The sequence below is a fragment of the Rhopilema esculentum genome, chromosome 1, assembly GCF_057945365.1.
Source record: "Rhopilema esculentum isolate cy_ngs chromosome 1, ASM5794536v1, whole genome shotgun sequence".
NCBI classification, from domain to species: domain Eukaryota; kingdom Metazoa; phylum Cnidaria; class Scyphozoa; order Rhizostomeae; family Rhizostomatidae; genus Rhopilema; species Rhopilema esculentum.
This window is the reverse complement of record NC_142815.1, coordinates 644,862-671,771: the sequence shown is the minus strand read 5'-3', so window position 1 is coordinate 671,771 and position 26,910 is coordinate 644,862. Positions and strand designations below refer to the sequence as shown.

The 26,910-nt window shown below is 36.4% G+C and overlaps 2 protein-coding genes and 1 pseudogene across 2 annotated transcripts; all 3 read left to right on the top strand.

Moving 5' to 3' along the window:
* Positions 1-3,353: 3,353 nt before the first annotated feature.
* On the top strand, positions 3,354-18,127 carry LOC148960606 (uncharacterized). The gene has a single exon (XM_089113800.1). The coding sequence runs from the start codon at positions 3,708-3,710 to the stop codon at positions 4,242-4,244; it is 537 nt and encodes a 178-aa protein (XP_088969926.1). The 5' UTR covers positions 3,354-3,707; the 3' UTR covers positions 4,245-18,127.
* Positions 7,935-18,127, top strand: LOC148960605 (uncharacterized; annotated as a pseudogene).
* Positions 8,402-9,169, top strand: LOC148960607 (ARL14 effector protein-like). Its single transcript, XM_089116130.1, has 2 exons — positions 8,402-8,669; positions 8,943-9,169. Exons 1-2 carry the CDS (start codon positions 8,402-8,404, stop codon positions 9,167-9,169), a joined length of 495 nt encoding a protein of 164 aa, XP_088972256.1.
* Positions 18,128-26,910: the final 8,783 nt, after the last annotated feature.

Genomic DNA, 26,910 nt, shown 5'->3' with positions numbered 1-26,910 from the left:
CTGACGTTCTCGGATTTGGGAGGGATTTAAATTAATTATCACTGTGCCTTAACAAAAGTTGCAAAATATAAACACCAAAAAGGTAATTGAATGAGTGCATTTGACTTTGTATCCCAATTATTCTACATCAGATTTAACCCTTTAATTCCTTATCCATCTGGATAAGACCACGTGACGGATACCCTAGCCGAAAATATTTTATTTTGGAGCTCCAAGGCAACATACCCTCCTTAACTTATGCTAAAATTGCTCAAATATGATTGGACAGTTAGAAAATTATACTTATTTGATTAATTTATGCGCTTCTTTCGTATAAATATCCCAGACAACGTGGGCCTGTAACCGCCATCTTGACTGATCTTGTTGCGTATGTCGTGAATGAGGCGTGTTTTTCAAAATTGATTTTAAAATGGATAATGGTACGGACTTGACTCAGAAGATGAATTTGAGATCGACTGTGCCTTATTAAGTGGTAGAGAGGTAGAAATTCGGTTTGTAGCACCGCTGACGGAAAGAGTGGACGAACCAAGACGAAGGAAGCCCCGCAGGAAGCGACAAAGAGAAGAAAATCCTGAAACTTCGAATGAGAGTGGATCGTAAGTTTACATATTGTTTCCTTCAAACTTTTGGAAACATTAGCGATAAAGAAGAACCATTTCTGAAGCTGTAGTGAAAATCTTAGAATAATGGCTAACTAAGTACGGCCAAAAATTTTTGTTTTTTTTGGGAGTTGTTTTCAAGAAATTTTAGGCCCGTGATAAACAAATCAGCTGATTTTGAATATGGTGGCTCTGAACAGATTCACTTAGATTTCTTTACTATTTGTTGCACTGCTGCAGAAATTACCAAATTATAAATCATCTTGTCTTTGCTTATTTTCTATATCTTTGTTTTAGGCAGAGTCTGGCTGGTTCAGGACATCCAGTTGAGTTGGACGATGAGTTGGACGGAGCTGTAGTAGTCGATGAGATCCATGACGAGTCAGAAGTTAGTGAAGAGGAGTATCAGGATAGTGATTGTAGTTTGGCAGAGTCTCTAGGCTACACAGGTGATAGGGAACAGAAATGGCTTCCACCACATAATGTAAGCAGTGTTGGCCCAAAAGTAGTTTGGGCGAGAGGCAGTGCCCCTTGTAGAGCCTTAGACTTTTTCTTGCTTTTTTTTTCTTTTGATCTGATGGGAACCATAATTGAAAACTCAAACATTTATGCTGTGTATGGTCAAGGAATAGGTCAAAGCTACATGTCCCAGGACCATGGTTGCCATGTGTGGAGACCCATTGATTTGATGGAATTTAGGAGATTTCTTGCCTGTCTATTTTATATGGGTATTGTTAAGGCCCCTGCTAGGCGTAACTACTGGCAGAATGATAAGCTTTTTTCTGGTCTTCTTGGATCAATGTTTATTCCAACATTTTCTAGGTATTGTGGAATACTTGCTGCCCTTCATTGTGTAAACCCTGAGATAGAGGACAAAAGTGATCCATTAGGAAAAATAAGGAATTTCTATGACCATATGCGAAGTCGCTGTAAGGAACTTTTTACTCCTGGTAAATGTGTGTCAATAGATGAACGTATGGTTAAGTCTAAGGGTAGGTTCTTTTTCAAACAATATATAATGAATAAGCAAACTAAATGTGGTTTCAAACTTTGGGTTCTAGATGATTCTGCTACAGGCTACAATCGGGATATGGTGGTTTATACTGGTAAAAGCAGAGGATGACTGGGATGATTTCACTGTTGTTGATAATAGTTTTGAAGGGATAGAAAGAGGGCTTGGTAGAGCTAAGGCTTTTAATGAAAATCCCGATGCAGAAAGTGCAGGAAATCTCATCAACCAATTGGCTGCCAGAGTTGTTATTAATTTAACAAAACCTCAGGTAAACAGGGGGTATGTTCTTTTTGCTGATAACTTTCATTGCAGTGTCCCATTGTTCCAATATTTGATTTCAGTTGGTATAAATGCTGTTGGTACTGTGAGGGAAAATTCCTCATTCTTTCCTGAGGTAATGAAAAATAGGCAGTCTTGGGGGAAGAAACTTGATAAAGGAACAATAAGATATATAAGAAATGGGGAAAAGCCGAGTTATGTGTTCAGTGGGTTGATTGGAATGTTGTATCTGATCTTTCCACCTACCATTCTGGCAATTATTATGATTATTGTACAAAGAATACCAAGGTTGATTAAAGTCATAGAAAGGTTAAGGTTTTGTGGTCTAAATGCATTTCAGATTATAACAAAGATTTGAATGGTGTGGATTTGCCTGATCAGATGTACCATATGTATTCTTTTCAATATAGGACTAAAAAGTTTTGGAAAACATTATTCTTTCATTTTGTTGATATTTGTGCTTGGAATACATATGTGGCTTAGTAGCCTAACCCCTGAGCAGAAAATGTATAAGAACTATTCTTTTCTTGATTTTAAAAGGGATTTAGCCCTTCAGCTTGCTTTTGTTGAGCAGAAAGCCATTAGAGCAGAACCAGAGGTCAGATCATTTGCAGATTTAGGTACTAAAGTTAGTAATGTTAGTAAAACGTTAGTTAGTAATTAGGGACTTAATCTGTAAGGCAACAGCTCATGCAGTAAATAGTGCAAAGCAAAGATAAGCAACTTTGGACAAGGCAGTTAGAAAAAAGGAATTGTGGCAGAATAGATTAAAAAAAGGACATTTGCTGGTGAAGCTCGAGAAACACCAAGTTTACAAAATTTCCTCAGTTATGAAGTCAGTGCATAGCATAGATCAAAGTTATAGGGCAAAAACCTCGCCATTTGGCTGTGTTGTATGTGATATCCCTTTGCATATTGGAGAAAGAAACTGCTTCTTGCTTTTCCATTCCCCAGAGTTTGAGCTGTACAAGGAAGCTTTCCTAAGTTACAGTCGTGATTGCTAGATTAGTTGTTGTTTTTGGTAAATGCATGTAGATTAGATAGAGAAAAAGCCATAAAAAACATTTTGGTCAAAATTACAATCTTTTCTCTCCAAAATATTGTGATTTTTACTTGTTTTCTTTCTCTTAAAAGTCAAAATCGAAATTGCCGAATTGAATTATTTTAGACCCATTGTTGCATACTAATTAATTAAAAAAAGACTGTTCAAGAAAAATGTTGATATTTCAACTCAGTGTGCTAAGACTATGACAAAATACATTATTGAAAGAAAAAAGTAGGTAAGTGTTTTATTATTGGAGATCATTAACCTTAATTTATAAAGTTCTTTTCTTTGATATTTATTTAATTATGCAAATTGGATGCTAATTAATGTCAAATTATAGTATAATTTTGGCATAATAAGATTATTTGCATGAAATACAGCTATTGATGATTATTTGGGCTCTGCGATCTGAAAGTCAACATCTATCAGCCAAAAGAATTGAATTAGAAAATCATTGGAACCTGTGGAGTTGCACCTTGCTCAAGTTAAACTGTCTATTTCTTCATTGAAAAGTTAAAGTCTGATAGTTCTGCAGCAAGGTTTAACACTGGTTTTACAAACTTTCCAACACTGATGTCAACATTTGAAAACTTGGAACCCAAAGTTATGCAAATGCAACTGAAAGTTGCTTTGTTCGTTGATGATTTAGCTGATCATTTTGAAATTTCTTCAAGTCAGGTTTCAAAAATCTTCACAACAGTGATTTGTTTTCTCTACCATGAACTCATAGTGCTTTTCAAACCCCCTTTCTCAAGAGGTTGTTCGTCAAGCCATGCCTGCTCAATTTAAAGACTTCCCAACAACAAGATTAATAATAATTGATTGCACAGAAATATTTGCAGAAGTTCCATCATCTATGAAAGCACAGTCACAAACATGGTCTGAATACAAGCACCAAAATAAATGGAAAGTTTTGATTAGCATATCACCTTCTGGCCTAATTACCTTTATGTCAAAGTTGTGGTCTGGTAAGGTCTCTGATAAAGAAATCACTCCAAAGTCAGGCGTTCTAGCACTTCTTGAGGATGGTGACAATCTTATGGCTGACTGTGGCTTTAATTTCAAAGATATTCTTCCTCCTGGTGTGCCTCTAAACATCCCACCTTTTAAGGGTTCACAAGCACAACTCAGAATGAATGAGACCGAAGAAACTGCTCGCATTGCTTCTGTACACATTCATGTGGAGCATGCCATTGGAAGAGTGAATAATTACCATATCCTTGATGATGTCCTTCCATTATCATTGCATTCATCGGCTAATCAGATTGTCACTGTTTGCTGTCTACTTACAAACTTTATGTCAATTTGAGTTGAATCTAACGATAACTAATAGAGTACTTCTTTATATATCTATAAACTTTCTATACATTTATCTATCTTTGTTTTAGCCATGTTACATCTATTCTGTATGCATAGTAAACAATGCTATTTTGTAAAAATTATATATGTTCCAATACTTTAGAGCATACTCAATGTTAAATCTAGCCTGTATGTATAGTATACGATGATATTTTTCAAAAATTATACATGTACCAATACTATACAGCATACACTTGAATACATATTTAGCGATGAAAAACTCTTTAAAAAGGCTTTCAGAAATTATTATGTTTAGCCAACGATATTGAAAAATGTTGCAAACAGGATTTATTTTCTGCGTGTATATCTTAATAGTGGCATAAAGGGGAAAATGCATGAAGCTGGTCATGGCAGCACGGGATTGCAGGCGCAAACACTCCACATTGTTGGAAACATGAGGTCAGTAGTTAAATCAGAAAATGTCAAGAACAGGTTAGGTGTGGGGAAGAGACTATCATTAAAAAAAGTTCGAAAAGATAAAGGAGTAGCTATCTATCAGTAAAAGTATCGATTTCTATCATCTATCTATACCTACTTTTCAAAATTAAAGCAATAACACGAAATGGAAGTCACTACAATTCCACCTCCTGGCTTGTAGTGGAAGTGAATAGTGGAAGCTTTTGCTACAATATGAAATTATCACTGCCGACTTTGCAAAACTGTAAGGTTTTACATGGTAACTTTCTTTCATTGTGAATTTATTGCCTATTTTGGCAGGGCAGAGGACTTTAGGCAGCAGTTTTATCTTTTGAATTCCACCTCGTTGATTGTAGTTGAAGTGAATAACAGGCAACATTACCGCAAGAAAAAATGTCAACTAACTAAAAATCTAGCTTTTGCTAGAACATGAAATTATTCTGAAACTAAATTCTCAATCATTTCAAGTGGGAGCAAATTCGAAGCTTTGGTACATGCGTAAAGTACTTCTTATTTTTCGATAAATGTGCAAAATTTCTCAAGGCAAGCGATAATATATATATAATGGTGTCTTTCATGTGATGAAAACGGCTGTCAAAAAGGTAATTGTTTTTATTTTTTATTATGATGGCCATCGCTTTGTCAGGGTTTATTATCAAAAAAAATCGCAACCTTTCTCTTTTGTGATGATAACCTCTCTATTTGTCCTAACAGATCTTGCAAGTCAATCACAGCCTTCCGTGGCTCGGACATATGCAAATCAAGGTGACTGTGTTGTATGATGTCTTCAACATACATGTTTTAGTTCCCATCTATTTTTGGTAATATCCTATAAAGAGCATTGCCTCCATTGATAATGCTAATGTATTGTCTGGCAAGACTTTCGTGGTTATCATTGACCATCAAAAAAGAATCATTCAACCAATGAAGACAGGCAATCGCGGAAATGACACAGAAGGAATTGATTCCGTCAAACATATTGATGTCGTTATGATTAGTCAGTCCTGGCTGACTGTATTTCTACGGCAGACTTATTTTGGTGACAGACCCAATTTTAAAGACAGAGAGATCAGTTTCTGTTATATCGGGACTGAAAGATGATGTTAAGTGCCATGAACATCCACAAGGTACTTTTATGCCCTCATTGGAGCAAACTTTCCCAGACCTGTTAAATTTTCTTTTGCTTTTTCTTCTACTGTGGCCACGTGATGAGTGCATGCATTTTTTAGAATGGGAAGGCCTAGTTTGCCCATCCACTTTAATAATCGCTGTCTTTTCTCTACTATTGTCGGGTTTTGCAGGTTTTGAGGAGTCTTAACTTGCACGAAATTTTGCGGATTATATCATTAGATTTTTCTTCGAAAATATCATCAAGGGGTCATTCCATGTCAATGTGAAACAGTCACATAACCCACCACCTCAGATTTTGATGATTTTTGGTCGACATGTTGAAAACCATGACATAAACATAAACTGAAAATTTCATCTTCATATCTTTTACTATTAAAAAGTTAGACGGGTTTGAAATTTTAATAATTTTGGCACATTTTTCAATGATCCGCCATTTTGAATTTTTGCTATTATTTACTTAAATTAGAACCAATGAAGAAATGATACATTTAAAATGAAAATAAACCAGACAAGCTAATCAACTATGTAGATGTCAAAAACATGATCAAAAATTCCCAGTCACAAACAAAAGTCATTCTAAATATAGAAAAAGAAGGGGAATTTGTTGCCATGGCAACAGCCGGTGAGGATAATGGTGTGAATTTCATCATGTTGCTTAACTTGGAATGATTTGAGTTTTTAAATTTGATTAGAGTACTATAGGAACAAGTAAGATAGAAAAAACTGTTAGGGTGTTTTCTTCCTTTATTGAAATATGGCATGTTAAAAATTGCCCAAAATTAGCATTTTCATGCAACAATCGAAGTAAGATATTCTCTCTCTTTTAAGCAATGATAATTCACTAAATCTAAATCAATACTGAAATTCTCTGTTTGGAAATCTTCTGTATGCTTGTTTTGTTTTTCTATCTTTAATTCAGCTTGCTTTTAATATACTTTCATTATTTAGCTTCAAGTTTACATTTTGCTAACGCTGATAGAGATTTGCCAGTCTTGGATAGGAAAAGATTGCACTGATTTACATGATATACTGATGATGTATATTAATTGTTTGAGCTCGTCAAGTCAGGTGTAGTTAAAAAAATTTTGCCCTTGATTTGATGACATTTCCTATTTGCTCATTTTGATTTTGCTAATTTTCTCTTTCAAATCTAATTCAAAGAATTTATATTAGCTATAAAACTGTCTATAATTTTTAGGAAATTCTTTTATTTTTCAATCCTGCCATTGGTCTGCTATTGGATTCAATTCAAGTGAAATTCCTTAGAGATTGTATTGCTAAGACAGCTATTGCTGCACCTTGATAATCCTCTTAAGATCTATTTTGTAATTTTCACACCTTTCTAGGGTGTGTCAAAACTACATTGTCTGCAATACAAAAAGTTTTCCTTTTAAAGATCCTGCAACTACAATGTGAAATTGAAAAGTCTAGTGTTAATGTTTGCAATGCTTTTTTTATTAATTGTCACCTCTTTGAATTATTTATGTAAGCATTTCACAAGAATTTAAAATAGTTTCAAAGACACAGGAATTACATCATAATTATCATTGTGAAGAAAACAAGTTAAAAAACCCAATGAGAGGGATGTTGGTCATTTTTCAGTTTACTATTGCCCTGTTAGACTACTGCTCCTTATGGCAACTCATATTGGTAACTCTTGTTCAATAAGCGATTTCACAGTTTTTGCCGCCATTATGAATTGGCAAAAATGGCGGACACGCAGCAAACGAGCAAATTACCGCAAAATTTCCAGTCAATTTTGTAGCTAGAATTGCTGATAAAATTAGGAAGTAATCAGCTAAATTAGAATTTAAATGTTCCTTTTTTACAATTAGCAACTCACAAACAGCGTTCCTTGTTGTTTTCCTTTTGATTTCACTGCTGACTTTGACCAGGCTGAAATCAGTCCCCTTTGACCTCTCGTACAAAAACTTCCGCTTTTCGATTCAAACCTTGGTGAAACTCGTTATTTCTAGCCTGTTTACAACCATCTTGAGTTGGACTCTCTTCATAAATTCATTTGACGTCAATAAAACCTGTACGAGGTATCAAAACATCGTGACCAATTCTATGATCGTGACGCATGTTATTGACGGAGGATTCCCCTATATGGCATGAGAGGCATATATGCTATGATGCCATAAAGGGGAATCCTCCGTCCGATTACATGCGTCACGATCATAGAATTGGTCACGATGTTTTGATACCTCGTACAGGTTTTATTGACGTCAAATGAATTTCTGGAGAGAGTCCAACTCAAGATGGTTGTAAACAGGCTAGAAATAACAAATTTCGCTAAGGTTTGAATCGAAAAGCGGAAGTTTTTGTACGAGAGGTCAAAGGGGACTGATTTCAGCCTGGTCAAAGTCAGCAGTGAAATCAAAAGGAAAACAACAAGGAACGCTGTTTGTGAGTTGCTAATTGTAAAAAAGGAACATTTAAATTCTAATTTAGCTGATTACTTCCTAATTTTATCAGCAACTTTAGCTACAAAATTGACTGGAAATTTTGCGGTAATTTGCTCGTTTGCTGCGTGTCCGCCATTTTTGCCAATTCATAATGGCGGCAAAAACTGTGAAATCGCTTATTGGAAACTCATTGGGAGATGCCTGTCATTTGTTAACCTACAGTAGAACAACTGGTCTTAAAACCATTGAATCTCTGCCGAAAAATGTCAGAGAACTGATATTTTGGAGGTCCGAATTGTCCATTTTGAATGTTAATGCAAATATATGCTACCACCATGAATATATGCTGACTACAAGATTCCAAATGAACTTTACTCGTTGCGCTGACCCATTCAAAAAACACAGAAAGCCTGTGAAAGGTTTGTAGAAATATTTCAAATTCACATTCAATTTTTTTTATTTTTAATAAAAAATCCTGCTGTACATAATCTCTTTTAAAATACTGGTAAAATTTCGTTAAATAATGGTTTTAATGAGTTACAAATGTGGTGTAGTTTTTGTGAAGATTTTTGTTTGATGACTGGATCAGGCTAATGATTTTTCTTAAATATATATATTTTATTTATGTATAAATAAAAATTTTCAAAACTGAAGCTTGTATATTTATTTCAAAATGCATTTTTTATTCTTAGGTGGATTGAAAGAAGTAAAGTTGTCACTGGCACAGTACATGGTCACAATTGGTTTTATGATTGTTCCTGGAGACAAACTATGTCCCTCTTGTTTAAAGGAAATTAATGACCTGAAACTGGAAGTAGAGGGAAAGCAGAATTCACCAATGGCAGAGGACAACAAGTTGATTGAAAAGTTAGAGCAAGACACATTGAAGAAGAGAGGGAGTTGTTGCATAAAACGCTAACTACTCTTGATGTTTCACAGATGAAAGTGCATTCTCTGCCAAAATCATCAAAACTTAAGCGAGGGAAAAGAAAGTTGCGACAGATAAATGAAGCCGCTTCAAAGAAGGTTGCAGCAATAATAAATGTGGAACCAGATGATTTAGAGGAGTCAGATGAAGGGAAAGAGCAGATAGAGGAATTTATCCAGAAAGCCAGCGACTTAGACTTTCTGGTCAGTCTCATGAAAGAAAAATTGGAGGTTTCATGTCGACGGGAGAAAATCCAAATTCTTACACTGATTCCTAATTCTTGGTCAGTACGGAAGGCTTCAAACATATTTCAAGTACCTGTTTGCATGGTCAGGAAGGCAAGAGAAATAAAAGAAGAAAAAGGGATTCTTGGTATGCCAGACAAAGTGACTGGCAAGAAAATTAAAGAGGTGTTGTTAAATGCTGTTCAATCTTTTTATTGCAGCGATGAAAACAGCCATATGCAAAAGCGACTTCTTTTATGCAACATAAAAGAGCTATATTCCTTGTTCAAGGCTGATAATCCTGCTTTCTGTATTGGGTTTTCCAAGTTTGCAAGCTTAAGACCAAAATGGTGCATCCCAGTTGGTCCCAAGGGGACACATTCTGTGTGTGTCTGCACTTCTCATCAGAATCTGAAGCTTCTTCTTGATGCTGCAAATTTAGGACACCAGTACCATGACCTGATTGATATGGTAGTCTGTGACAGTACTTCCAGAGGATGCATGATTCACAGATTTGCACGATGTCCTGGAATTGAAAATGTTGAAGATTGCTTACGCAATATCTTCACAGAATCAACAACATTTGGAGAAGGCAAGGAGGTTGAAGATGAAGATGATTTTACTGAAGTCACTTTTCATCAGTGGAGATCTTTGGACAGAGCTGAACTGGTTTCCCAAACTCTCCCAGTTCCTGATTTTATTGATAAGTTGTGTTGCCAGCTAGATCAAATAACCAGCCATTCGTTTATTGCAAAGTCGCAAGCTTCTTATTTGAAGAGGTTAGAAGAAACTTCGAATTAGGACGAAGTTATTGTTTTACTGGACTTTGCAGAAAACTTTAAATTTGTGATCCAAGATGAGTGAGGTCCAGGGCTATCACTGGAACCAGAAGCAATGCACATTACATCCAGTAGTCATTTACTACAAAGAAAATGATGGAGTCATTGGATCAACATCATTATGCTTTTTATCCGATGACCTGGAACATGATGTGCATTTCGTATATAATGTGTTGAAAGCCACTGCACATCATATCAGGGAAATGATGTCAATGGACATAAAGGTTGTCCATTACTTTTCTGATGGTTGTGCAGGCCAGTATAAGAACTGCAAGAATTTTTTAAACTTGTGCCACCATAAGGAAGACTTTACAATTAGTTGTGAGTGGAATTTCTTCGCCACCAGCCATGGTAAATCCCCATGTGATGGGATTGGAGGTACAGTTAAGCGTTTAGCTGCTCAAGTCAGCCTGCAACGACCAATGAAAAACCAAATTATTTCTGTTGAGGCATTATTTCAATTTTGTAAAACAGAAGTCAAAGGAATCAACTTCTATTACATTACAAAGGAGGAAAACAACTTGACAAGAAAAGATCTTGAGAAACGCCTGACAGCTGCAAAAACGATTCCAGGAACTAGGGGGTTCCATCAATTTGTACCGCAATCCAAAGCATTGATTGGAGCAAAAACAATATCAGAAACCCCTGAATTTGATGTCAAGTTTGATTTCAATCTAGCTGTCATTGAACCTCATGACGATATTTAAATCGGGGATTATCTTGTGTGCAGGTATGATACACATTGCTGGGTTGGAGTGACTATTGAAGTCAGTAGTGAGAATAAAGATGTTGCCATAAAATTTTTGCATCCACACTTGCCATGTGTATCATTTATGTGGCCAAGGCGTGATGACGTATGTTGGGTGCCAACATCAAACATTCTGAAAAAGGTACAACCACCAAAACCATCAACGATGACTGGAAGGCAATACACCTTTGAACCAAAAGATGCTCTTGAAATAGAACTGTAGACAATATGTATATAATTGAGCATTTTGTAGATTTTAATGTACATAATTTGTCAAATAATTGAAAGTTTGTTGCATTGATATCAATTGACACTCAGTGAATATGACCTTTTTGAATCATATATCTGTAAGATGTTGAAGTCAGAGCTTTAAAAGATGCACAACACTGTTTTCTTTAGATTTACTGAACACTCTTTGCTTAAAAGAGAGAGAATATCTTACTTTGATTGTTGCATGAAAATGCTAATTTTGGGCAATTTTTAACATGCCATATTTCAATAAAGGAAGAAAACACCCTAACAGTTTTTTCTATCTTGCTTGTTCCTTTAGTACTCTAATCAAATTTAAAACTCAAATCATTCCAACTTAAGCAACATGATGAAATTCATGCCATTATCTTCACCGGCCGTTGCCATGGCAACAACTTCCCCTTCTTTTTCTATATTTAGAATGACTTTTGTTTGTGACTGGAAATTTTTGATCATGTTTTTGACATCTACATAGTTGATTAGCTTGTCTGGTTTATTTTCATTTTAAATGTATCATTTCTTCATTGGTTCTAATTTAAGTAAATAATAGCAAAAATTCAAAATGGCGGATCATTGAAAAATGTGCCAAAATTATTAAAATTTCAAACCCGTCTAACTTTTTAATAGTAAAAGATATAAGAATAATTTCAGTTTATCTTTATGTCATGGTTTTCAACATGTCCACCAAAAATCATCCAAATCTGAGGTGGTGGGTTAAAAAATTACAATTTTTGTTTCATTCTGAGATGGAATGACCCCAAGGCTAATCTTAATTGCGAAGTCATTTTCATCATCATCATTATTGCCACGTTTGTCATTTCTGGAGCAATTTTTTTCTGCATTGTGCTCTCCAAAAATTGATGATGTAGCAAGACGAAATGTTTCATTTTTTGGGTGGGCATTGCAAATCAAACAGTAATTTACATGTCCTGTACAAATGTTATGGAAAGCATGCCAACAACCTTCAAGTGAACAGCATGGTAAATTCACCCTACATTGCTGTTATGATGGACGACACAAGTGATTCAAGCAATGTTGAGCAGTCAGCAATTTCAGTTAGACTTGTTGATAATAGTAATGTAGAAGAACATAGGCTTGGTCTGGTTGATGTTTCAAAGATACATCAGCAGATGGTTTAACTAAAATTCTCCTGGACACCCTAAGCTCATTCAATTTTACCTCAAAACATGAGCAGAGAAGCTTTAAGGACAGTCCTATGAAGGGACTGTAGTAATGAGTGGCCAGTTCAGCAGGGTGCAAAGACAAATGTAGGACAAGTTTCCATCCATATATCATCAGAACTGCATAGTTATAATATGCACTGGCACAGAATGGCACTCTGCGCATCTAAAACTGCAGGTAAAATCCCCAAGATCGCAGAATTTTTCAGCACAGTTGACAAATTGATAACTTTTTTTATATCTAGCCAAAAACGAACATTGGTTCTTGGGAACTGCTTGCCAAAACCAGGAAAAACAAGATGGCTTTCTTGCGATACTGCAGTGACAATAATAGATGTATGGTATGAGACAATCGGCACTGCTTTATATGAGTTTTCAACTGATACCACCCAGAGAGCTGAAAACCAGGCTAATGCAAGGCGCCTTTGCAAACAAATTCAAGAAATTGATTTCATCTTTTTACTGAAACTGTACAGAAAATTATTTCATTACTGTACACCAATCATAAAATTAATGCAAAATCCATCTTTTGACGCTATCCAACTTGCTTCTATGCTTGACCACTACCAGCAGCTCCTACAGTTGTATGACTCGAGTCAGACATGGGCAGATGCATTAAGCATGGATCCATCTCTGCCATATATTCGCACTAGAGGAGATTGGAGGAGAGTAGAGGAAAAAATGGATAGTTTGGAGAGCTGGCGGCAATCTCTGCAGAAAGTTGCTGCAAACCTTACGCAAGAATGTTCAAAGCAGATTCAATGGAGGTTTGAAAATCTAATAAAGTTCAAGTGGGAATCGATCTTGTTCATCCAGTTAAATTTAACCAGCACAGGATGGCTACTGTCAACGACAAAAGGGCCCTAATTAGGGAATTAAAAGAGCTATATCCATTTGTTGTACCTGATTCAGTGGATCTTGGTTTATTCTCGAAGAAATTGCACTAGTGCTTTCTAAAGAAGCGATTACTGAAGATCCTGTCTTTCCAATGATGAGGTCATAGCAGTTTGTCTCTACAGACTCGCAAGAGGTGACTGTCTTGACACTATCACAGACTGTTTGCTTAATAATAAATGAGGTGTGTGAGGCTATGGTTTTTTGCTTGTGAAAGGATCATGTGGTTAAAAATATGCCCAAGGACTTGCATCCACTTAGTAAAATAATGGAGTCATTTGACCAGGAGTAGCAATTTCAATGTTGCTTTGGAGCTGTAGACGGCTGTCATATACCCATTAAGTGTCCTAAAGGCGGTGCTGAAAGTGCAAAAGAGTATCATAATTTTAAAAACTTTTATTCTATAGTTGTCATGACTATAATTGATGCAAGGTACAGATTTACATGGGCAAACAGTGGATACCCAGGCAATAGTAATGATGCCATTGTCATCATGATCAGGAAAGTTGCCATTGTTTATGCTTGATTGTTCAATATCGGACTCATCGCTGGTCACAATGTGTAATGACATAATAGTCCCAGGGAAGCGTGAAGCAAATCAAAGAGCACAAATTAAAAACCCTTTGGTCTTTGAAAGTTTATTAGAGCCCACCCGTGAGATAACATATAAAGTTATTTTAATTGCTAGAGTTTGAGTAAAACCAAAAGAACAAACAATAATAGTACAAATAATCAATAATCAATCAATTGGGGTGAACAATCCGTTAAATTGTATAAAGGAACAAATGCTGGAAAACTTAAACATATTGAAATGAATGACCCTTGTTTGAAGGAAGATTACAAAAAAACAAGATGATTCCTGCTTTGAATTGAGCCATTAAATCACAAAGGAAAATAAAAACATGTTTGATTTATTTCAGGGGTATGAGGAAATTTTTGCATAAAATTGAAACATCAGATGCTAGCCCTATGAAGCAGTTACCGAGGAATCTCTCAAATGCACTTAAGTCAGTTGTTGATGAACAAGTGCAAGAAATGTAAGGGCAAGGAATAGTGAAGCCTAGTCAATCACCCTGGGCTAGTCCTATAGTATTTGCTAGAAAGAAAGATGATAGCTGGCGTTTTTGTGTTGATTTTATAGATATAAGAAACGCTAGAGTAATGCGTGGCAATCATGCACTGCAAAGATGGTTGCTTAGAGTGGCAAAAAATTGCAGGAAATCTGTTGTATGACAATGTTGGCATCGCGGGAAAGCGTAAAAATTGGCATCCAACTAAAAGTTCTGTACTGTGTGAAAAACATTTCAAAGAGACAGACTATGGACATAGTGACTATGCAGATAGTATAGCATTGAATTTGCCCCTAAAGAAAGTAAAATAAGAAAGCCACCTGCTAGAGGAATATCTTTAAAAATGTGATATTGCCCAATCACCTTCTAGTGAAACATCTATGAAGAATTGTGATCGTTCATATGGTGCATCACCCTCTAAGAAGGTCAAGAAACTATCAAATATGATAATAAAAAAGAATAGGCAAATAAAATGGCTTAAAGCCCAGAAACTTTGCAGAGAAAAAACTATGCACAGCTTAATCAAGGAGTTGAATAAATATAAATATTTAACAAATGCAAATGTTGACCAAATGCTGATTCAAAATTTCAATGAAATGGCTCTTGATCTATTCAAGAACCAAGCAAAGAATAGTGAAAAGAAAACTGGTTCAAGATATGATAAGTCCATAAAAGAATTTGCTGTCACTTAACATTTCCATAGTCCTAGAGGCTATAGATATGTAAGAAAAACACTTTGTCTGCAAAGTCCATCAACCATTTGGAGTTGGGCAGCAAATATTGAAGTTGAGCCTGGGTTTCTTTTGAATGTCATCAATTCATTGGAGCACATGGTTCCTTCTGATCAGCGTGATAGTATTATCATCTTTGATGAGATATCATTAAAATCACAAACAGTGGTGGAGAGAAAAACTGGTCAGCTCTTTGGTAATGTTGACTTTGGCTCTATCCAATAAAAGAGAATATGGCAATTCATGTACTTGTAGTAATGGCAGCAAGCCAAAAAATGAACTGGCAGTATCCAAATGCTCATTTTTGTACTGCCACAACAGATTCTGATATTCAGGCCCAAATAATTACTGTGGGAATAAACTTTTTAACAGATCATGGTTTCAACTGTCACACATTAGTCTTTGATGGAACTTCAACAATTTGGCCACAGCAAAAAAGCTAGGTTGCAAAATATTTGAAAATTTTGATGGTGCTTCTAACCATCCATCCAGAGATGGTGAAAAGGTCCATGACATTTTAGATGAATGTCATATGCTAAAGCTGGCAAGAAATCAAGAAATCATTGTAAAGAAGGCATCTTTTACAATGCAAATAAAGGGCGAACCAAATGGGACTTTATAACTAAATTGCATCAGGTCCAAATTAAAAATATCTTCCATCGTGGAAACAAACTTCGTGGCCAGCATATAAATTGGCGAAATCACAAGATGAAAGTAAAAATTGCATCCCAAACTCTCAGCTGTTCTGTTACCTCAGACTTAAATTTCTTGTATGCTCTTGGATTTTCTGGATTTGAAGACAGTGCAGCAACAACTCTTAAAATAAATGACCTTTTTGATCTGCTTAATAGTTAAAACAAATTTAGGAAGGGAAAAAAGCAACCAATAACATTGGAAAACATTGATGAATTCTCATCGCATATACTGAAAACTATGTAAAATCACGATCCGCTGTGATTTTGAGAGAGTCAGTGAGAAGTGTCAGAACTAAAAGGCAAATGGTATTATATATGAGCACATTGTGGTTGTTGGTGAAAAAGGAGGCAATTTATTTCAAGAAAGCTGCGAAACAAGACAATGATGCCTTCAAGAAAATTTTTTTCACATGTTCCAAAGAGTGCTGTTGACAAACCCTCAAAAAACAGATGTGGAAAAAATAATGTTGAGAAAGCCCCGATTGTCAGTGTTGTGCAAAGTATGGAGACTAGGACTCCCCGACAGGGCATTTTTACCGATCATTATCACAATGATAAGAACTACCAAATAGTTTTCATGAAAGACTTCAAAAAGGCAAAGGTTTGCAGTGGTTGCAACAACGAAATCCCTATACGGTTTCTGACCATACCTTTGACATCATCTTCTTTCATATGGAGCGAGATGAATATCCATTAAAAGATGAAAATGGCGCGGTCCTTCAGATGGCTGTGACAAGAAAGATGGCAAAGCGCTTCTACTGAATACGATCTTCATGCATACTTCCACGGTGCCCCTATTTTTGGATTGGACGTAAAGAAACATCTCCAGATGTCAAGTCCAAACTGACCGAGAGCCATTTAGATTTCCTCAAGAAAGAGATGGGAGGATATCAGCCATGAATTGACAATGCATGAATTGATATTGAATATTTGCTCAACCAAAATAAGTTTTAAAATACTGTTTACTAATGTTTCTTGTGAGCTCAAGGTCAGGAGGGCTTGCTTTGCAACTACTACTGCAGAAAAACTATTGCAGGCAATGACCAAAGTGACTATTGAAGGAGGTAATTATCTCTGAGAAAAATTCTTTCCTGAATGCAGAGACCGCCTTAACAGTTTGTACTGATGCAGTTATGGTATTCTAATGTATAAAAAACCCAAAAACTTGAACACCGGTATTGCAATGTTTGACATCGTTGGGTTGATGCATAGAAACGGGCATTGTCAACAAGCCATTTCGAGCAGGTTTGGCAGAGGAAAGCGATTCAAACATACACAATATAATTTCTAAAGAGCTAAAAACTTCTTCAAGGTCAAGCGGGGGAAGCCTTAATTAGGCCCAGGCCATGAATACTTGTCTAGCAAGACATCAAAATTGTTACTTTTAGAGTTAGAACAAACTGATATTTAGACATTGCAAACAGGGAGCGCGGGTAGGAATTAGAATCACTGGCTAAAAGTGGTACAATTTTGTGATTCTTGCCTCTATATTTTTATTTTGGCCATTGTTGTGGTAGACCTTTGCCTAATTTGCCAGAAATGATAGGATTTAGACCATAGAAATAACTATGATGGCAATTGTTCCACATGCTCAATGTATTTGCAAAGTGCATCATTTTAAAATAACTCCATGGTCACAATGGGTAATGATGCAGTGTTGCTTAATACCATTGGAATTTGGATTTACTTTCATCTTTCACTATCTTATTTGATATATGTTATGTTGTGTTACAGGTGGATGTGCGATAAGTGTTCTGTTGGAAAATTGGCAAGGAGTATCGCTGCTGTTGGGAAATTTTATCAGCTCATGGAAAGCTCACTTTTGATGGGAGCATTGACAGGATCAAATGTGTCACTCAGCATGATGGCTTGGCCGCACTTACAAACACAACTTTTTTAAAACAAGTAGCACCACTGTTGTAGCGCAGAGATGGTAAAAGTTACAGAAAAAAGAAAGACAACACAGAAAATGAGTAAAGCCCAGGTCAAATGCATCCAACATTTCATCCAACATTTACTCCCAAAGAAAAAGTTTGTTGATATTTTTAATTGGGTGGTCAAACGCATCCAATATTGCATCCAATACGCGAAACCAGAAACTGGATAAAGAGAAGAGAAGAGCATGGATTTTGCAATATCATAATGAAAACATTTTTTATTTTATATTCTTCTACTTACAACAGTAACCTCACTTTACAGGTAGTTACTATCGGCTAGCCTGGTGACAAGTTTACTAATTTTACAAAAGTTATAACATTTAAATAAATCATATGAGTGCAAAGAATCTTTAGAAGGAGAGCAGTTCAGGGTTTGTCCAAGTCTTATTGCGCATACAGAATATATAATAGGATGTGCGTATAATTATTGCTGACAGTTTTTTAATTATAAAATTACGATGTTGGTAGTCAAGTTTTAGTTCATCACACATATCGATGAAAGAATCACAGGAGTTACCAAAGATACCGAGACAGCTGATAGATAGATTAACAAAGTTTACTTTTTTGAACTTAGGGCGTAGTTCCTTTAGAAGGGAACGGTACTTCTCAGCTTTACGCGAAGCGTTATTGTCCAGGTTAGTCTCGAACCCAACAGTTAATTCGATGACATACAGACAGTTAGAAGCAGTTTTGATTAGCATGTCGGGACGGAACGAATCGCCACTTATGATACATGGTGATAAATAAGCGGGAATGTCAGCATAAATGAATACATCTCGGATACATTGAAATGATGATGCAATGAAGTGCAGGGCAGAGTCGTGCCTCCAAGTAAAACGCCCTTGCTCAAGGTATTTGTTACATCCAGCTACGACATGAAGAAGTGATTCAGGCTGAAGGCAGAATGAGCAATCTGGAGAAGAGCTAATTTTCCATAAGCAGAGGTTGTTCCTTGTGGCTAGTGTGTTGTTGAGATACCTTATCGTAAAGTTGAAGATGTTTTTTGGAAGTTTACTTTGAGCTGCAGACCAGAGTGAGGTTAACTTTGTATATGAATGCTCAAGCAGGAATGAAATGATGAAGCCTTGAGATGTTAACCGAGTTTTGAGCTTTTCAGTGTGTTCATCCCTTACACATTTCAGTACCGCCTTAGTGTTCTTGTATGCGTCGAACTGTATATTAGGTCCATAATTGGTGTTCATCCATAGGGATTTGATGTTTTCGTTGGGCGAAGATTTGAGTGAGTTTCGAAGAACAATCTGGCACTGTTGAAACTTTACGGAAGGAAGCAGAAGCTCAAGACCAAAGTGTTTACGAGAAAGAACTATGCCACTCAATGTCGAAGATATTGGAAGCTCGAGCCACTGTCGAACGAATTTTGTGACAAGCTGATCTAAGTTTTCGCAAACCCACGTTTTGGAGAGATTAGCAACTGTGAGATCCCAAGAGAGCTTTGAAAGGATGTATTGATTAAACAGTAGAATTTTGTTCCCCGGGTGAATTTTCAAGGAATCGATAATTTTGAGCATCTCACGGAGAGAAGAGGTCAAGTGATCCTTGTGTTCCTTGTTCTTCATATCATAATTGAAGAAACGACCCAGGTATTTGAAAGATTCGCCATGTTTCACAAAAGGGACAGGATCGTTGTTAATGAAGAGTTTAGGCTGAAACTGTGCAGATTTAGTTGCAAACTTTTTAATTCCAAAGGTGATGCACTTGTCTACGCGGATGATCATATTTGCCCATTGGCACCATCTTGTAAAACAGTTTAGCAATAATTGATTTTCGCGTTCATCACTTGTGACAACTGCAGCATCATCAGCGAATTGAAACCAGTGAACCGGGTTAAACAAGCGATCATTGCCGTCATGAGGAGAAAATCCAAGTTGTTTATATTTGTCTTGTTTTACCAGCTGAATAAAGGTGTTGAAACATAAATTGAAAATGAGAGGGCTGAGGCAGTCCCCTTGCAGTACTCCTCTTTTGACTGGAATGGCCGGAGACCTGAAATTATCTGTTATAATTGAAGTGTGGAAATCAGTATAAAGATTAGACACGAGATCTTGAAAGTGAGCAGGGATGTGATGATAGTCCATAGCTTTAATGATTAAGTTATGATGGACCTCTCCAAATGCGTTCTTTAAATCCAAAAGAGTGACAACCACAGAGCGTTGCTTTATGCGTGCTTTATTGATAATATGGGCCATCAGTGAAGTATGTTCCAGCACTCCAGAGATGTTAGGAGTGAACCCTTTCTGGATCTCGTGTTCAATGAAATTATTTTGTTTGAGAAAGGAAAACAGAGCATCACGCAGGCAAGAGGTAAATATTTTTAGCGGTACAGACTCGAGGGTAATAGGTCGAAAGTTTGCCGGATCATCAATGCTGCCTTTTTTATAGACTAAAACTGTACAAGCTTTTTTCCATTCGCTAGGAACGTGGCCTGTGGTCCACACAACACGTATTATTTCAGTCAGAAATGACCGGAGGTAAGGGCATCTCTTGAAACAAATAATAGAAATCTTGTCCAAAGGGCATGGAGATCCTGCTGACTTCATTTTGCGAATAACTTTTGTCACTTTTTCATAAGACGGGGGTTGTGTATCAAATGGAACTGAAGGTTGAGAAAGAGAAGGAATCCATGGAGGTATGACAAATTGCCGGTCTGGGAAGACTGCTGAAAACATTTTAACGAAAAATTTTGTACAACGGTTAAGAGAGAATGATGGCAGAACGGCAGATTGTTTTTCGATAAAATTTTTTACGAAACTCCAGAGGTTCTTCGAGATGAGCTTATCGTAATCTTGGGATGTTGTTGCAGAGCTGCATATGTTACGATCCTGGCTGAGTTTTGATCGAAGAAGGCGGGATACAAATTTAATTTCAGTAGGTGGAGCACTTGACAATTTCAGACGTTTTAATTCTTTCTTGAGTGATTGTTTGGAGCAGTCCTTATATTTGTTAAGTAGATCATTATCACGAGTTCCGTTGACGGTTCCGTATGAATGTTTAAAATAATTGTAAATTGAATCGTTCATGAATTTAATCGTGGAATCAAGAGAGACTTTCTCAATTTTAGTGTTAATAAAGATAGATTTAAAATAATTGTTAGCAGTATTCCATTGATCATCAGTCTTAGGCAGACGTACACCAGGTTTGATTTCATAATCACAAAGTGTATCCGTTGTCACTTCCGTATGGCTGATCAGTGATTGGTTGGCACCAATATTTGAATTTTCAAAATCCAACGGTTGATCCTCTAGGCCTTCAATTACTCTGCATCGTCTTTGGTGCATTTTCAGTCCTTTAGCACCCGAACATTCTTTCCCACAGACACATTTAACTATACCCGACGTCTGGAGGGCATTTTTGTCAGACTCTGATGTGATATTAATCGTGTTGTTTGGTCCAGCACTCTCGGGCAATCTTTTTCTGCAGCGCCATGTGTGGCGGCCTAGCACCTGAAAATCCTTTCCGCAGTACGAACAAACCACCGAAATTATTAGAAGCCATAGTAAGCGAGGTCGCAGCATAACGATTCTGGCTCGGTTGAATACAATATACTAATTCGTATCTTTAAATAAGCGTTGTAGACATCCAGGCTGTTTGAAAAATCGAAGAAACAAGATCGTGTACAATGTGCGTGTGAATGCCACTAATAATAATGGAAACTTTTCATTTTCAATTCAATTAAAACTACAATTACAAATTTCACTATTACAAAGGTAATTTGCAATTGGCTAGCCTGGGTTTACAAAGAAAAAGACTATTACAAGTACAAACAAAAGAAATTAACAAAAAAAAAGGAAAAAGTATGTTCGTCATTGTTTGTTTTAGAAGTCGTCAGTAGCAGAGATCGTTAGAACTGAAGAAGTTCAGGATTATTCCAAGATTTATTTCTGCGGCAGAAAATGTAATAGGTAGTACGGATAGTTAAGTTGGATAGTTTGGAGATCATGAAGCGGAGATGATTCTCGCTGATATCTAGAGCGTTGCACATGTCGATGAAAGAGGAGCAAGAGAGACCAAAGATACCTAGGGAACTGATAGAAAGATTAACAAACATGATAGAGGAATAGGCTGAGCTTAGGCTGTGAATGAGATTCGAGTATTTCTCTCTTTTGCGGTTAGCATTAACATCCAAGTTAGTTTCGTATCCTACTGTAAGCTCGAGTATGAATAGTCGATGGTCAGAAGTGACTAGAAGTAGATCAGGACGGAAAGAGTCTCCTGTTATGATAGAGGGTGAGAGATAACCTGAAAGATCTGCGTAAAGAGAGCAATTAGGTATAGCTTTTAAAGATTGTGCTAGGAAGTTCAATGCAGAGTTATGGCGCCATGTGCAACGGCCTTCTTCGAGGTATGTTTTGCAGCCTGCAACAATGTGAAGTAACGTTTCTGGCATATGGCAAAAAGAGCAATCGGACGACTGAGTAATGTTCCATTTAGATAGGTTTTTTCGCGTGGCAAGGGAGTTGCTAAGATATTTGATAGTAAAACTGTAAATGTTCTTGGGCATGTTGCTTTGAACCGTGGTCCATATTTTAGAGGCTATAGGAAGAGAGTGGTCAAAGATGAAGGAAAGAACGGTACCTTGAGATACAAGATGGTTTTGAAGGCGCTCTTTATGTTCTGATCTAACAGCCTTCAATACTTCTCTAGTATTCCTGTAAACATCATATTGGATGTTCATGCTCTGGCTGGTATTTTTCCACAAAGATTGGATGTTTTTGTTGGGAGAGTACTATTATTACGTCTCCCGTCTCTTACGTAGCAAACTTGCTAAGAAGACATCTACTATCACTTCCTGCGAAACACTTGACCATGATCTTTCTATTTCTAAAAATTTCTGGGGTTATGTTAAACGCTTTCTACAAAAGAAACCTTCCCTTCTTCCATCGTTCTCGCTAGAGCGTTGCAAACAATTCTTTATAGAAACACTCTCTGCTAAGCATCCAAACAAACAGTTTCCCATTCCATCTTGGATTCCTTCCTTCAGTAATCCTACTCATCCTTTTCATTCAGATCCTCCTCCGTACCAAAAGATAACCTCCATTATCCGTCGCATGAAATCCTCTAGCTCTCCTTGTCCAATTGACAAAATATCAGTGATTTGCTTCAAACGCTGTCCTTATCTTCGCTCTTTCTTAACTGATTTGATTCGCTTAATCTGGTTATATGGACATGTCCCATCGGAATGGAAAAAAGCTTGCACTATATTAATACACAAAAAAGGAGATACAGAGGATCCCTCAAACTTCAGACCTATCACTCTCCAATCGGTCCCACTAAAAATCTTCACATCTTGCCTCCAAGATTCTGTATTTGATTTTCTTAAACAAAATAGTTTCATAGAACATCAGATTCAAAAAGGTTTTACCCATCAGATATCGGGTACACTAGAACATACTGCGATGATGAGCCATATAATAGACAAAGCTCGAATAAAACAACGGTCTCTAGTCATAACATTATTGGATCTAAAAAATGCCTTCGGAGAGGTTCATCACAATCTAATCAAATCTGTTCTGTCTTATCACCACGTACCAGAAAACATCCAGTCCCTGATTTCTAGTCTCTACATAAATTTTAAAACCTCTATTATCACAGATAAATTTGTTACCCCTGCTATTCCTGTTAAACGTGGAGTTCTTCAAGGTGATTGCCTAAGTCCCCTTCTATTTAACATGTGCTTTAACACTTTCATTCAAGACATAAAGGCAGAAAAATTCAAACAACTTGGTTTCTCTCCCCATAGCCAACCAGACTGTATGTTTACCCCAGAGCACTGGTTTCAGTTTGCAGACGATGCTGCAGTCATTACAAATGGGGAGAAAGAAAACCAGCTACTCTTAAACTGCTTTACAAGATGGTGTCAATGGTCCAACATGATTATAAGAGTAGACAAATGCACAACCTTTGGTATTAAAAAATTCTCAACACGCTCCCTACAATATCAGCCAAAGCTCTTCATCAATAATGAAATGGTCCCTCCTGTCATAACTGGAGAGTCTTTTAAGTATCTTGGGCGTCACTTCGACTTTAATATGAGCAACCAAGAACATATGTCTAAGCTCAGCTCCATCTTCACAGAACTCCTAACGCAAATTGATTCTTTACCTCTCCATCCAAAGAATAAGCTGCTTCTTTATAACAGCTATCTTCTCTCACAAGTTTCGTGGCACCTCACAGTAGCCGATCTATCAAAAACCTGGATCGTCGAAAACCTTGATAATCAAGTTTCTGCATTTATCCGCCGTTGGCTCGATTTACCCATAAGTGCTACTTTAAGTGGCATTTTCTGTCAAAAAACCAGTTCGGTCTTAACTTGATTCTTCCTTCTGTTAAATTCATGCAGTGTCAAACTATAATAATAATAATAATAATATCATATTTATACAGGTTAAATTTGGTCAGCAACAACGTGCTGTTATCAATAAAGGACTGTCTAAAATATACATGGATTACCGAAATAAAAATTATATACATGATGAAAATGAAATCTTAAAAATCAAAGTTAAAATTTTTACAAAAAGTCTTAAATCTTAGAATTGAAGTTTCACACTTCATTTTGTCTGTTAGTTTATTAAAAATCTTTGCTCCTTGAAAGTAAAAGGCCTTCTTGCCTGCTTCTGATTGTACTTTGGGAAAAACAATATTTTTTGCATTGGCACGAGTACACTGCCTGTGTTTTACTCTAGTGAAGTAGTTTCAAAAACTGTCCATGTTCAATTCACATCGTTCGTGAGTTGCATATCGAGGACTGTGCGGGTTATAGAAAAATGATGGGAATTGAACATGGACAGTTTTTAGAAATTTTAAATATAATATAGAAACACATAACTCCAAAACAGATACTTGGTGGGCATAAGGTGATCAGCCCTATGTCAAGACTGACATTAACATTGAAGTTTTTATGCAACTGATGATACATACCAATCGTTGGCCTTCCAATTTTGTATCTCTAAGGCCGCAACCTCATACATTATTGACGAAGTTTGCTTTGCCATCGTGGATGAAATGGCACCTGTGTACCTCAAAACACCCCAAAATGACAAAGAATGGAGAAAAATAGCAACGCAATTCGAAGAAAAATGGCAGTTTCCAAATTGCCTTGGTGCATTAGATGGCAAGCACATATTCATGCAGCCATCACCAGGGGCTGGCTCAAAGTACTATAACTACAAACACTGTCACTCCATAGTTCTCCTTGATGTTGCTTGCCCAAATTATGGGTGTCTGTATGCAGATGCTGGAAGCAATGGTAGAGTATTTTGCTTCCCCCTGAAAAAATTGAGAGATTAACAATGGCAAAATTGGCCATTCATAACTTCTTGAGGCAAAGCAGATCAAAGAGTGCTTATTGCCCCCCTGGTTTCATTGACAGCAACCATTCCAGTTCTGGGGAAATCATTCCATGCCAATGGCAAAAAAAACATCCCAAATGAGTCATTATTTCACCTTCAAGCTTCTTCCACTGGGAATAATCCAAGTAATAGTGCAAAAGAAGTGAGGGAATTATTGAAGAACTATTTTTGCAATGAAGGAGCTGTAAGTTGCCAATGGCGGCAATGCTAAAACTTGAGACAATCTGAGAAACTAGAAAGGCCTCTTAGCTTTTTAATCTTGGCATTAATGCAAACTGTAACTTTGTTGGAGAAATCTTAAACTGTGTCACCAAGGTTTTGTGATGAACCTTCTGACAACAAACTAGTTCATAGGACGACAGAACTTTATTTTGCTGATTAATCCAATTAAACATCAATGTCCAAAGAAGAGCAGCACTGCATTCACAGGCATCAAATGTCCTTTTCTTGTTATCATTTTTAAAAATTGCATTCAAATTTCTTGTTCAAACTGTCATTTGGTTTGAGAAATAGCACTAGACATTAGGAAACTGTATCCTTAAAACAACATTTTTTGAAATTATTTCTAGTTAGAAACAATGGTCATCGACCCTCTCTTGGTACTCATAGTGCTAAGAAAGTCAAATCAGTTCAGTTCATATATTTCAAGCATTGGGAGTGTTGAATTTCCAGTAACTTGTCTCATGTAAATTATGATTCCAGAATAGCTGAATAAATAAACTTATGACAGGTACAGTATGTTCAGAGTTGCTCTACTTGAAACTACCTCAAGTACTATTTGTTCTAAGTATATTTCCTCAAATATAAGGAAATATTGTTCAAATACAGTTTGCCACTGGTATCTGTGCAATACCAAGAAAATCTTTCGCATTTAGTAGGCAATTCAGGAGACTTTACTTTAAGTTTTACATAGTGATTTCACCATAAATAATATAAAATTTTCAAAATGTTACCCTATTAGCAATACTCTGCATGTACCCATCATGAAATTGAAACATTCTCTTCTGGAATCCAATTTTAGCTAAAGGATTTAATTTGGCTTACCAATTTTGATAAATTTTCTTTGCCAAATTGTCCATGAGCACATTCGGTAGATAATTCATTGGAATTCCCTTCATGCATGTCTGCAACATGGTAGAAAAAGACTTCCATTTTGCAACTACTAGCTCTCCAAACCCTTCTTTGGTTAAAGTGCAACACCAGTAGATGTGACGACGTATACTTTTTATCCACTTTCCTAAACTCCCAATCCATTTTGTTTCCTTGCTTCTAAAACCTTTTTACATACAGACTTTGCAACATGCCAGATATCATACAGATGGGTTGTTTCTTTCTGTGTTCCACGTATCCATTTTGCTATTCACAAATGGCAATCAGATACAAACTTCTTTATAACTATGACATCTTTTCTCAAATTCTCAAACCATCTTTGTGCTCCCAATAATTCCATTCCATTGCTGCTACCTGCCTCGTTTGTCTATTGAAAAGAAATGCATCAAATTAGTTTACTTCTCAACACATTCTAGGATATTTCATGACATAGAATAATGCTAAAAACTCGAAAAAAGAATTTATTTGGCAGAGAAGGTGTTGCACCTAGTATATTTGCTGAATTATCTAATCAAAATCCAGGAAAACTAAAAGTTTTTCTTAATTTTAACATAAAAATAATGAAGCTTTAATGTAAAAGAAACAAAAATAACATGAACAAAAGCATTTTTTAAATTGGCCACACTAAAATCTTCTACCAGAGACTTCCTTTTTTAATTCACTCAAAAGATTTATCTTTTTCTTTTG

Coding starts and splice junctions, on each gene's coding strand:
- LOC148960606 (XM_089113800.1), top strand. CDS start 3,708: ATGCCTGCTCAATTTAAAGACTTCCCAACAACAAGATTAATAATAATT.
- LOC148960607 (XM_089116130.1), top strand. CDS start 8,402: ATGGCGGCAAAAACTGTGAAATCGCTTATTGGAAACTCATTGGGAGAT. Junction 8,670..8,942: donor ACACAGAAAGCCTGTGAAAG/GTTTGTAGAAAT, acceptor TTTTATTCTTAG/GTGGATTGAAAGAAGTAAAG.